This window comes from Giraffa tippelskirchi, chromosome 11, assembly GCF_054371585.1.
Source record: "Giraffa tippelskirchi isolate mGirTip1 chromosome 11, T2T-mGirTip1v1.2.pri, whole genome shotgun sequence".
Classification (NCBI taxonomy): Eukaryota; Metazoa; Chordata; class Mammalia; order Artiodactyla; family Giraffidae; genus Giraffa; species Giraffa tippelskirchi.
Genome location: NC_137285.1, coordinates 118,537,777 through 118,551,578, shown reverse-complemented (window position 1 = coordinate 118,551,578; position 13,802 = coordinate 118,537,777). Strand labels below are relative to the sequence as shown.

The following is a 13,802-nucleotide window of genomic DNA, read 5'->3' as shown; positions in this document are numbered from 1 at the left end:
CTGGGTCCCTGACTGAGCAGTCTGGGGGGGATGTAACACAGGATCCCAGGAAAGGGAAATTTTCATCTGGGGGCCAGGGTATATGGTTGCCAGAGGATGGGGGGTGGACAGCCTAGCTCCCACTTCCAGTTGGGGGTACTGGGGGTTGTCCCTTCCCCTCTAGCTTTTCTCCGTAAAGCCCACCTGGAACTCCCTTGCCCAACAACAGCACACACTAGAGTCCCACGCCCTGCTCCAGGGCCCTCCCTCCTGCCAAGAACGGAGGGGAGGGCCTTGTTTTGCTCCCAAGCCGAGGGGAGGGTCCCCCAGGTCTGTATCAGTCATGTGATCAATGCAGAGTAACCTCCCCGGAAACATTCATAAGTTTAATCCACGCCAGTAATAAAATCGCATTACATTTCTCATAAAATAAATGTTCCCATTTATATACAGAAGACAGACTGTACAGGCCCAGCCTGGCCCCAGGAGGGGTCACACACAGATGGGCGGCGGCGGAGGGAGGGACATCCCTCCCATCGAGGACAGAGGAGTTCTGATCAGCAGGAGAGCGGCTGGCCGGCCAGGCAGGTGGGCAGGCGGGTGGATGGACAGACAGACGGGCCTGGAGGCCAGGTGCCGGGCGTTACTGCACGTGGGAGTCAAAGGTGCCATTAAGCTGCCCCTCCTCATAGTCCATCTGACACAAGATCATGTTGTTCTTCAGGAAGAATTTGTCTCCCACACAAAATCTGCAAAATCCAAGCAGGAGAGAGAGGCCATGGTGGGGTCCCAGTGGATGGTGGGGGCTCCAGACAGGACCCCACCCAGCCCAGGAGGAGGACATGTGGGCAATGAGGTCCTGGGGAGTCTGTGCCTTGAGCTTCCTAGAGAGGATCCCGGAAAGTCCCAAGCAAACCTGGCCAGTCACCCCAGGTCAGCCCAGCCCTCAGCCAGTCCCGCAGCCCAGGCCACAGGCTTCCACCGCCAGGTCTCTCGTGGAATGGGGGCAGCGGTGGGGTTGGTGGGAAGGTGTAGAAATGCCCAAGAGAGGGAGAAAGAGAGATGGACAAAGAGATAGGAAAAGACCAAGAGAGGAGAGGGAAGGAGAGAGGCAGAGATGGAGAAGGAAGAAGGGATAAAATGGCTGACTTTTCCAACCCTCTGTTCCCCCCCCCACCTTAAGGAGATGGCTCAGTGAAGGGCACTCCTCTTCTAAACAGAATCTGTGGATTTCCTGGAACATCCTTCCGGGAAGAAGTGACCCTGTCCCACCACCTTCTCTCTACAAAGAAGGCCCTGCCCCTCCCAGTCCTCCTCAAGCACTGGAGGATTCAGCCCTTCCCCCAAAGATGTCCCCAGGTGGTCGGAGGCCTTGAGTGGGACCCCAGGGTCACAGGCCCGGTCCCAGCCAATCCCGCTTCAACCACCAGGTGGCGCTGCAACTTCACTGAGCCCTCCTGGCAGTGGGTCTGGGCATAGCCCCAGACAAACCAGTGTTCTCTGCAGGTCCCCCTGGACCTCAACCTCTGGGAAGATTTCTATGAGCTCTTTCCTGACTTGGGGGCTCCTGAGCAAAGGGCCTGCCTTCTGGGGCTTGGCCCCTAGTCAGGGCTGAAGGGTTCTGGTTCCTTAGGTCCCCACGGTCTCCCACAGAGCGGTGGGGGTGGGTGGGGGAGTGGGGGGCGGCAGCGCAGAGTAAGGGCTAAAAGACCAGAAAGAAGGCTGGGCTGGAACCAGAATCACAGGAATGAGGGACAGTTCCCCAGGGGGATATCACCCGTCAGGTCTGGGAACCCCTTCTCATTAGAACGTCCACGCGGGTATCTCCATGTAGCACACACACAGGGCACAGGACATACACACAGGGCTGTTGTGTACACACATTTAAAACACACATGCACAGGCATACTCACTCACCACACACACAACACACACAGACCCGCCTTGTACATGGACATTTAAAAATACATGCATGGACACAACACATAATGTACACACAGCTCATGCATGTTCCTGTCCATTACGTTTGCATAGACCTGAACCCCACAGATGAGCACACACGGTATTAGAGCACACACATTTGGCTAGAGGGCTCAGGCATATATAAAACACACACGTGCACATACATGCTTACAACAACATGCACACAGAACCCATGTTTGCACGCATGCCTCCGCGGCACTCCTGGCCTGTGGCAGCAGGTGTCCGCTAGGGTCTGCTGAGTGTGTCGGGTCTGGTGCAGACCAGCACTCACCTCTGGTTGCAGAGCTGGCAGGCGAAGCAGTCAAGATGATATACATTGTCCCGGGCCCGCATCACCATCTCGAAGGCTGGAATCAGCTTGCTACAGGCGGCGCAGTTTCCTGTGGTGCCAAAGAGCCTGCAGAAGGAAGGGTGCGGAGGGCTCAGGGGCCTGTGGGAGGCTGTGGGGGGCAGGGGAGTTGCCTCGACTCGGGGTCCCACCTGCCCCCTACCCCTGTAGTTCAGCAGGTGGGCCCAGGCCAGAGGGAAGGAGCACAGATAACAGTGTCTAGCTTCTGCTAAGGGAGAAGGCAATGGCACCCCACTCCAGTACTCTTGCCTGGAAAATCCCATGGACAGAGGAGCCTGGTGGGCTGCTGTCTATGGGGTCACACAGAGTCGGACACGACTGAAGCGACTTAGCAGCAGCAGCAGCAGCTTCTGCTAAGAGAACAGGCTTCAGAGAAACAGACACAATCACCCAGGAAGGAGACAGTGGGGACTTGAGGGTTGGTTGATACTGCCTGTTTCCTGGCTTCACTGACAATGAGGGCTCCCCATGGGGTCCCTCAAGTACCTGGGGTTACCAGAACAGTAGGCTGGGCCCTGAGCAAGGATTCCAGGCTCACACAAGTCTGAACTTAGAGACAGTCTGCCAGTCACGGGCTGTGTGTCCTTAGGCAAGTCATTGAGTTTCTCTGAGCCTCATTTATTTCAACTGTAAAATGGGGACTGAAACACAGTCTTCACAGGCTTATTGTGAAAACTGTAACCTCTCAGCCACAGCTCCATTAGTGAATGCCTGCATAGCATTTGCTATATGCCAGGCACTGTTCTAGGGGCTCTCCCAAGACCAAGTCATTCAATCATGACAACAACCCTATTGGGTGGTCTTTTTCTGCTACTGACTCATGGTGTGACTTGCCTAGCTCCCTTGAGCCTCAGTTTACCCTTCTTTAAAATGGGGGTGCTGGACTAGATGATCCTTTAAACATAGATGTTTAAAGATGCTTCTAAAACAGGACTGATGCCAAAAGGAAGTTTCAAGGACATCTGGCACAACACCTCTTTGGGGGCAGGCACCCCTTCTTTTGGCTGCTGATTGCAAAGCTCTAAGGACAGGGAACTCACTCCTTCCCCATGCAGGCCTGCCCTTGACCGGACATTCCAGGGGTATGCGCCAGCCAGGTTCCTCCTCGCTTCCCTTCTGCACACTGCAGAGCAAGCCCCAAGTGAGGCAAGGGACCAAGAGGCAGGTGGGAGGCCCTCTAATCCCTGATTTGTCCAGCTCATGCTCAGGCACCTGCAGATGAGTGTAGCTCCATTATTCATCAGCCTGAGCTGCCTGGTGGCTCAGATTAAGGCAGACAAAGGCTGGGCCACAACATCTGCCTGCCAAGAGGGGCCTTTCTGGCTACCAGTGCAATGAGAAGTCACTGTAGAGGAGCAGGTTCTGGACAGCCATTCTCTGGGACTGAGCAACTCAAAGAAGCCCCACAGACCCCCTGGCCTACTGGCCCAGGTGGCCTCAGAGTCATTCCTGAGCCTCTGCCAGAGCCCAGGAAAATACCTTCAGGCTCCAATAGCTGGCGGGGCCCAGGGTGCTTGTGGGTGCATTGACCCTGTAGATGAGCCCCTCCTGCACTGTGGCCAGCCCTGGCCAGGTCAGCTGGTCTGCAATCTTCCCTCAACCTGGTTGGGTTAGCACCCAGGTGATGTCCTAAACCTCCAGACCAGGTTGCCGAGGGGTGAATCCCCAATGCCTAACCCCTCCTCTTGGCCTCAGCATCTCTCCTCCAGCCTCAGTCTGAGTCACACATCTTGGTTTACAGCACCACTTAAAAAAAACAAAAACAAAACAAAACCTCCTGCAAAGGCAGAAGGTGTAGGCAGGTAAATCTTAGGCTCTTTGGGTAAGTAGGGGAGTCTCTGCTGATAATCGCACCCTCCCCTGCAACAAGCCCAGTCCTGAGCAGAGGGAGCCCCAAGAAACCCTGGCCACGACCTACTAATTAATGCGATAGGCCTTCCTTCCCTGCAAGGCCCGGCCACCACCCAGAAGCCTGCATGGGAGCCAAATGCAGATGCTGGGTCTCAGCCAAGGCCCCTGCTTGGTGGCCTCCTTCCAGCCTTGGTGATGTCATAGATGGCCTAAGGGAGGGTTAACTGGGGGAGGCAGTCCTGGGGAATAGGATCCAGGTTGTAGGGGATGGGTGGGTTGGAACTCTGAGGAATGCAAGGTGGGGAAGTGTTGGTATTTTCACTATCTACAGAGGAGTAAACTGAGGCTGGGGAAAGAGGTTCAGAACTAGTTTAAACCCAGGTCTTTAAGCTCCAACATCAGTGGGTCTTCTAGGGTCTGGCTACCTACCGGACTCTGCAGGCATGGGGGTGTCTAATCCCAGGGCCCACCTGGAGGATGGAGAGCTGGGCCCTGGGGAGATTGAGGAGGAAACCAGCAGGCCGGGGGGCCCAGGGAAGTTGGAACTCCCCTACTTGCTTCTGGAAGCTCCTCCACCGCGTGCCTTCCCAGATTCCAGGAACAGGGTGGGTCAGAAGGGCAAAGGCAGAGGCAGAACCATATTGGTGTCCTTGGGAGGCTCCTCTTGGATGCCTGATGGTTAGAGACATGCCCGCCCTGGACAAGTGCTGGGCACTGAGTCCCAGGGGTGGGGCAGGGGCGGGGATGTGTGTAGACCAGGCGTTGGGGCTAGAGCGGGGCAGAGCAGTGCCAGCCATGGAAAAGGGGGCTCTCGGGGTGGCAGGGCTGGGGTGCGGGTGGGGTGGGAGGCTGCCCACCTCAGGTAGTCGCGCCGGCACAGGATGAGGTTGGCCTTGGTGTAGAGAGTGGAGCCCACCTCGCCCAGGCGGCAGTCACAGCAGGCGCACTTGAGGCAGTCCTCGTGCCAGTACTGGTCCAGTGCCTTCAGCAGGTAGCGGTCCTTGATCTTGCGGTTGCAGCCCGCGCAGCCCTTCTGCTTCCCTTTGGGCTGGACGGAGAGCATCGGCACACCTGCGGACAGACAGACAGATGGACACAGTGGGCGCTGTGGCTCAGGACATGTCCCTTTGCTTCTTTCTGCTGCCCCCTCCCAGGATCCCTCCCCGTCTCCAAGGCAAGCACCTCTCCTGGCCTTGGGTCCCACACTTTGGAGCTGCAAGGCACAGCCTCCTCCCCTGGCCCATGAAGGTCCCTCCAGAAACTGCAGGAGCCCCAAGTCTGCTCGGCTGCAGGCATGCAACCAGCCCCAGGGCCCAGCCCCCCTGAGTCACCCCTCTCCATCCAGCCAATGTCCCCTGTGCTGTGTGACCCACCGTACACCTGAGGCCTCCTCAGGCAGCCCCCATCTCATCAGCTCTTCCAGCAGCCCTGAGAAACTCATCATGGGCTTGGGGTCCACTAGGATTCCTAGATCTGTTTGCCACCTCAGGACGTCCTCACATTGCAGTGTGCTTTTTACTTTAACCAGACACATCAGGCTAAAGCCTCGTGGTTGTGGGGGTGTCGAGAAGAAAGTGGGGTGCTCCTGTGATACTCCTGGGGGCACAGGAGCTCTGGAGCTCCTGGTTGGTGTTGGGGAGACAGCGGGCCCTGGCCTCGTTGGTGGCCTCCCTATGAATGTTTCTGTATGTGTGCCTGCTCAGTCACTAAGTCTTGTCCAACTCTGTGACCCTGTGGACTGTAGCCTGCCAGGCTCCTCTGTCCATGGGATTCTCCAGGCAAGAATACTGGAGTGGGTTGCCATTTCCTGTTCTAGGGTAACTTCCTGACCCAGGGATCAAACCTGTATCTCTTGCATCTCCTGAATTGGCAGGCTGATTCCCACTGGGCCACCTGGGAAGCCCCCAGGAATGTTTCCAGCTTCCTACCTGCCCTAGCCTGAGGAAGGGGAGCTTCAATGCCTCTGCATCCTTGCTCATCCTACCAAGGTAAGAATCTTGGAAACTCTGGCTGGCTCCCAGGGTCCATATGAGCTTCCCAGCATACAAGAAAATGGTGAGTACAGAGGACAAGAATCTCAGCATGGCCTTGCCTGCAGGGAGGGGCAGACCACCCAGCAGCAAGCAAGTGCATTCACAAGCAACCCATGTATACTGGCACGGCACAGGCTCCTAGGCTCCCAGCCCTGAGGCCACAGGGAAGGGCGGTTGAGAAGGAGGTGGGGGCAGATGTCCCCAGGGGACCTGGACATCCATGCGGAGCCCTGAGGCTTGGGTGTGGTGAATTCCAGGCTTGGACAGAAGTGTGGGGAGTCTCAGAGACAGGCAGGACAGCAGGGTTACCTGTGACACTTGTCTAAGAGCCCCTCACAGGGGTAGTGGGGGTAGAGGGTGTTCCTTCCCTGACCAGGGCACCGCTGGGCTGAGGGGTCACCTCTGGAGGGAAGAGCCCACTTCTTCCTGCCCCTTCAGTTTTCCAACAAGCCCCTTAAGGCTTCCTCTTCCTGGGCCCATCTTCTCCAAAGGACCTGCGTACTCTCCAGGCTCTGGGTTCAGTTCCAGTCCCAGGGCACCCCTCCTCTCTGCCCTCCCCCTCACTGCCCCCACCCTCCCCCCAACCATTCCCTTCCTTCCTCCAGGGGTGACCCTTCCTCAGGCTTCAGGAGAGAAGTAGCTTCCAAAGGACCTCAGTCTCAGAGTCCACAGATGTCCGGTCAGAGGGGCCCCTGGAGTTCTTACAGGCAAATGCTCTCATTCCACAGGTGGAGAGACTGAGACCCAGACAGGCCAAATGGCTCATGTAAGCCCCACATCAAGTTGGCTTCTGGGGTCCTGCCTCCCTCCTGTGCTCTTCTCGGCCTCGCTGCCTCCTCTGGGAGAGGGGGAGGCCCTAGAGAATCCAGTATCAGCAAGACAGGTGAGGGCAGCGTGGAGGCAGGGCAGGCTTCCTGTGCTGGGCTCGCTCCTTCCTCCATCCTCCAGTCCCCGCAGGGCCCATCTGTTAGCTGGGAAGTCCGCTGCCTAATTTCCTTAATGCAGCTCTAAAGGTTAATTGGTCTGAGAGAGTGATGGGGCTCAGGTTGGCTGTGTCCTCAGGCCTGCCTGTGTCTCCGCTGACAGGGGCCAACTCGGTCACAGAGCTCTGAGGAGCCCCAAGAGGCTGGCTGCGGAGCAGACAAGCCCGCAAGCTGAGGGGGGCCCAGGGGCTCCAAGGCCTGGCCTACAGGGAGCAAATACGAGAGGGATTCAAAGAGCTGGGTGTGGGAAGGTCTGGGGCTCCCGGGGGCAAAACTGTCCCTGGGGCCTGTGGAGGGATAGCCAGCCAGCATAGCTATGCATATAAATTCCAGCTTGGAAAACCCCAGGCGAAGCCTCTACCCAGCCTCCCTAAGGCTGATTTTCCCCTTGTTCCCCTGGGCTGGCAGCAGGCCTGGCTCCCTTCCCAGACGTGCTGGGCCCTCCTGGGGCTCTACACTTGTGCTTTCACTGCTGGGGGGTTGGGGGTGGCTTACTCAGGGGATGTATCTGGTCCACTAAGTTATACCCCCAAATGAAGGGGGATCCCAGCACTAGGAGTGTCTGTCCTGCTCCATATTCCATCTGGCTTGACTCCTGGAGAGGCTAAGCCTGCAGGGCTATGGACCACATGGTAGCTGGTAATTCCATCGCCACTGGGACAGGGCACCTAGAGGACCCAGAGAGGTTATAGGGAGTGAACCCACATGCTGCCCCAGGTCCCCAACCTGGCATAAGGTGGGTGCTCTGTAAGGCCTGGACACCCCGCTTCAGGCAGGGTGCTTATCTGGACACTGCTTTCTGGGCCCTGGAGGACTGTTAAGAAGCCATGTGGCTCCTGTTAGTGTCTGATGTCCCCTGAAACATGGAACACCAGGGTCAGCCTGGCCAAGGAGGTCCCAGAGCATCCGAGGACCTTGTGCTTTCTCTGCCTAGAAAGTTTGAGGTCCAAGGAGAAGTCTGACTCACCTCTCCCTTCTTTAGGGAACACTCATGCTATTTGCTCTCCCTGGGCTGGTCCAGGAGACTTGAAAACACCTCTGGCAAGGTGAAAGGGCTTTAAGGAAGACATCTATGGTCCCTTTTTCCCCAGATGGAGCGAGAGGCTCCCCATAGGGTCCAGTCCCTCTTCCTCCCAGGCTCTTCCTCCCCGTCCTACCTCCCCAGCCCCCATCCAGCCTGCCAGTCGGCCCTGCAGACACCTCTTCCCTCCCTCCCTCCGCTGCCAGGCTCTGGGAGCTGAGCCTCGGGCCATGCACTTTCCATTAAGGAGATAGCATCCTTTTGCTGAAGTCCATTTGGGATCCATTTTAGTGTTATCTAAAAATCAAATCTACATGGTAATCCTTTTAATGTACTCCTGACTTTAGAAAAAAACAGCTTTGCGCTCCTTCAGGAAAGGTTTTAAAGCATTACCCAGTAATTACTACTCACCCATGAAAACACTGATATTTTACAATGGATGGTGTTTGCCCCTGCAAGTGCGTGTAGGCTCACACTCAGACACACACACACACACACATACACACGGGACCCAGCAAAATAAACTAATTCACTCAGCTCGAGTGTTCCCCCAAATCTTGGGGTGTGCAGGGGGATATCTGAGGGGAGATGAGCCCAACCCTTACCCTACCCCTACCATGGGCGGGCTGAATCCCTGGGCGGGCCGATGCAGGAAGGAGGCAGGCTCCCAGTCTGACTCATCCGGCTGCCAGACACTAACCCTCAGCTCTTTAATCTGGGGAAAAGCCAGACAGTCCGGGTGACCAGGAGGGACTGCCAGAGGTCATTCAGCTCTTCCCACACCCCACAGAGTGGTCTGCCAGGCCACACCCAAGTCTTCAGCAACTCCTGCCACCTACCCCCGGCCAGCCTGCCCCTCAGATCAGACTTTTCCAAAGTGCCAAGGCCACTGGCTCCTGGGCCCACCATGCCTCCAGTTTGGAGAGCAGGCTGAGCCAAGCTGTGGAGCACTCCCTCTGCTCCTAGTGATCTCAAGGGCCAGTCCTCCTCCCCAGAATGCCAACCCTATCCAGCCCCGTGTCACTCCACGTTATGCCCTGTGGCTCCCCTGCTGGAAGCCACTGTGGCCACCACCCGGAACTCCACATGGTATTTGAGGCCCCCTCTACTGCCTGGCACTGCTGGTTCTGCTCCCTGCAGAATCCAGGAATAATATCCCCTTTCCATCCTGCAAATGGATCTCGTCTGCTTCTGCCCCAGAGCCTTCCTTTCACCATTGCTCCAGGAAGAAGAATGCCTGGTCCTGCCCACCCCACTCTTTCCCAGAGGTTAGAGTCAACAGTGGAGCTGAGGCTAAGAGCCTAGACCCTGAACTCAGAAAGCCTACTTTCCAGTCTGGGAACTGTCCCAAGTCACTGGAGGGCCTGGTGCAAATCCCTTTACCTTTCCAACTGTCATCTGTGAAATGGGGCCATACCAGTTTCCTTTCACCAGGTTGTGGTGATGACAGAATAAGGTTTTGCATAGGAAGCCACAGCCCAGAGTCTGGCCACTGGCTGGGACTGACAAACAGGAGCTTGTATATTGTTAACATGCACCCTGGGAAGTCTTCCCTGTTCTGACACTTGTTTTCTTGCTCTTTAACTTTTTATCTGTCAACACTTCAAACTTCCAGATTTTGCAAGAACAGAAAGAATTCCTATATACTCTTTACCCAAACCTCTAAATGTGAACTTTTAAAACCATATTTATTTTATCCTTCCCTGTTTATCTATGCAGCTACCTCCTTTTCTCCTTCCCTTCCTATAATTCTTTTCCTGACTCAGCTGAGAGTTGGTTTCAGTAATGAAGCCCCTGCACCCCTTAAAACTTTGGTGTGATTTCCTAATAGAAAGGACAGTCTGTCACATGACTCCAGTACAATGATCAAAACTAGAAAATCACCACTGATCTAATACTATTATCCACCCATTCAGATTTCATCAGTTCCCCCAATAATATCTTTTATGGCAAAATAAAAGTCTGGATCATGCATTTCATTCAGTCGTCAAGTTCAGTCTACTTGAATCTGGAAGAATTCCTAAGCCCTTCTTTATGTTTCAAGACACTAGCATCTTTGAAGAGTACAGGCCAGTTATTACGGAGTTTCCTTCAATTTGGTTTTATCTGACACCTTTGACTATATGACCTTAACTGCTCTGTGCTTCTTTGTTATAAAACGAATATGAGAATAGCACTCCTAGAGTTTCGGTGAGGAATCCAGGAGCTAATACATGTGAAGTGCTCTGGACTAACCGAACCTGGCAGTCCAAAGTTAGCCCCGATGAGTGTCAGCCCATTCAGCATGTGGGGAAGAATGACATTAGTCACAGCTCCATCTCAGGGCCCTACAACCCGTGATGGACACATTTTGAGGAGAATCACTTGATTTGAACGTCCCACCATGGTTAAAGTCAAACAGGCACTGACTAGAGTCCAGCCTTACCCAAAGGATTGTCTAGTGGCCACTGCAATAATGTGCAGGAGGAGATCAGCCACATCTATCTGACAGGCAGCTTCAGGGACCAGTCAGGGGAGATGGGGGCTGTGGCAGCTCAAGGGGTGACAGCTCAGGGCAGGTCCCACTGGGTGTGCAGGGAGGCCTGGGACACAGGCAGGTGTGAGCTTGGGATTTCTCACTGCCCCATCACCTCAGTACTGTTCCAAAACTGCGTTCACACAGCATAACACAGCTGCCCAGCACAGTGCTAGGCCTCCCTTTCTCACCCGAGGGGCAGGAAGGGAGCCAGGGCTGGACTCTCCTGGGGGCTAAGGGTATTCTGGAGGGAGATATCTATGATTGAATACTTGGCAGTGCTTGCCTCCCAACTGCCTTATGAGACAGTACCCTGATTATTTTCATTTTATTATTTTTTGACACACCATGTAGACCTCATTCCTGTCCACTGTTGATACCTTTGACCCCCTGAACTTGTCCTAGGCTCTGTTGATGGTATGGGGCACCCGCTCCTCTAGCAGGCCGACGGAGCAGGGGGCTCCATGGATCAGCCCCTGTCTGGTCTCCTGTGCAGAGCCCTGGTCTTGATCCTGGATAAGTCATTGCATCTCTCAAGGCCTCTTGGTCTCCCCATCTACACAGTGGGAATAACTCTAGCATGTACTTCTAGGATGTCCTCAGGCACATATAGGATAACATCTGGCATTAAATGCACCTCTCCTCACAGAAACTAGCAAATGCCCTTGAAGATGAAAACTATTTCCATTTTAACAATGGGAAAACTGAGGCACTGGAAAGGTTATGACTTGTCATAGGTCTGTAGAGCTGGGATTTGAAGCCCAGCAGCCTGTCTTCAGGATTCATCTGGTCTGATGTCGGGCTGGGCACTGCTCACCTAGAGGTGCTAGCAGACCCAGGAGGCAGACGTCACAGAGATCAGGAGACACAGAAGGCACACAGATGCAGGTCACACCTACAAACATACATAGCTGCACACATACTTTCACACGTACATGTAATCTCACACTTGCAAACTAGGTCCATAAGAGGCAGGGCCACGTCTGCTTATTCTCCCCAGAACAACTTTATTCCAGGCCCCAGCACAGCGCGAGCATTAGTAGGTGCTCAGCAAATCACATGAAAAGACATATCCCTACATCCAAGCACATGCACGCACGGGTGTCACGTAAATATATACACATACACTCAAGTGGTCCTATGATCGTTAACTGTCTTTTAAAAAAACAACATATTGGGACTTCCCAGGTGGCGCAGTGGATAAAAATCCACCTGCCAATGCAGAGGACATGGGTTCGATCCCTGGACCAGGAAGATTCTACATGCAGTGGAGCAACTAAGCCCGTGTGCCACAACTACTAAAATCTGCATGCTCCAGGGCCCGCAAGAGTAGCCCCCACTCTCCACAACTACAAAAAGCCCTCGCACACCAATGAAGACCCAGCACAGCCATAAATAAATAAAATTATATTAAAAAAACCCCACAACATATCCAAAACGGATCGTAGCTCAAAATCAAGCTCTGATTTGAACAAAACCCACAAGTGAGAAGCCTGGTGCTCTGTTCTCAACACCACATTCCCCAGGAAATGGAGGAGCATAAGCCCTGAGGTTTTGTCCACATGGACCCACGTGAAGCGGCTGAAATTATCCAGAAGTGATCAGTCTACAATCATCATACCCACGTCAGCTGCCGGAGGGTAGGGTCTAGGTCCCTGCCACCTGCAAGGTGCCTGTACCCAGCGGGGTCCACACCTGGGTCTGGAACTGCAATGTAGGATCCCAAACACAGGCAGCCGGCGGCCCCTCCTCAGCATCAATCCCGTTTAATAAGGAAATTTGAAAGTGTAATCTAATTCTGCAGAATCTCTTTAAATCTCGTTTTCTCAGAAGTAACTTCATTTTGCACGGACACATCCAGCCTTGTGCGAAGGCCTCCATTTCACACCAGTTTTATCTCCACAATTTCTCATCTCACTGCACTCCTATCCCAGGGCCTTGCCATGCGCCAGGCGAGGCCTGAACTAATAGCATTTCCTACTCATTTGGAATCAAAAGCCAACGAGAACAACTGTTGAAGCGCGCAGCTACAGCCACCTAGAGCACGCTCATTACCACCTCTGTGCGCGCACCCCCTTGCAGGCAGGCAGCTGTGTACTGGGTTTGATGAGGGAGGGATGTGGGGCTCCCGTGACCTCCAACTCCCCGTGGTGGGGGCTCGGCTCCTGGGATGCTGGACAGTGCAGTGGGGGGACTGGCCCCTTTGACTCTGGAGGAGAGGAAGGCCATGTAGACCCTGACAGCGGTCCACACAGAGAGACGGACTCAACTGATTCCATCACTCCCCAGCCCAGGCTCAATATGTTCACCTGCTAAATGAGGACAGCCTACTTTAAAGGATTATTTGAGTATCAAAGTAGATAATGGACGTGAAATGCTTATAACAACGTTTGACAAAGTAGCTTTAAAAAGTCAGCTGAGAAAACTTATGTACATCTGACGACCCAACAATTCTCTTCCTAGGTATGCACCCAAAGAGTGAGAGTTGAAGTCCACCAAAAGAGACGCACAAGGATGTTCTCAGCAGTTCTCAATAGCTCCAAACTGAAGACTGCACAGATTTCCATCAACAGTAAAATGGAAACCAAATTATGCTATGATTATACAGTGGAATAGTACACAGCATGACAAAGAATGAATCACCAATATGCACAACAACATGGATGAATCAGACAGTATAATGTGGCATCAAAGAAGCAAGACAGACAGGCACACACTGCATCGTGCTATTTGTTTGTACTTCCCAAACAGAAAGCCGATCCACGGTGATCAATGTCAAAATAACGGCGTGTATTATCACCTGTCCGGAGATGTGAGGAAGCCTGCTGAAGGCCTGAAAATGTCCTTTATATTGATCCTGGTGGTGTTTGAATGGGTGCACACATATGGAAAACTTCACCGAACAGTTGAGACTTGGGCCTTTTACTGCATATACATTCTACCTCAGCAACAACAAAAACCTAAGGAGGCCACTCAGTTGGAACTTTATATGTCTTTTCATAAAACCCACCATTTACCCACCGTTCACTACATCTGTTGTCTCAGTGAATCCTCATTTTACCCCGAGGCACTAAATGATTAACTCACT

General features: G+C 53.9%; 1 protein-coding gene across 2 annotated transcripts in view; it reads right to left on the bottom strand.

Moving 5' to 3' along the window:
• Positions 1-351: 351 nt before the first annotated feature.
• The window catches only part of LMO1 (LIM domain only 1), a 41,899-nt gene continuing 28,448 nt past the window's right edge, over positions 352-13,802 (bottom strand). For both annotated transcript variants that reach the window (XM_081540814.1, XM_081540813.1), the window contains 3 exons: positions 5,020-5,233; positions 2,234-2,359; positions 352-728 (listed from right to left, as the gene is read on the bottom strand). In XM_081540814.1, the coding sequence (XP_081396940.1) occupies positions 623-728; positions 2,234-2,359; positions 5,020-5,233 (446 nt within the window). In that variant the 3' untranslated portion in view covers positions 352-622. The remainder of the gene's footprint in view (positions 729-2,233; positions 2,360-5,019; positions 5,234-13,802) is intronic.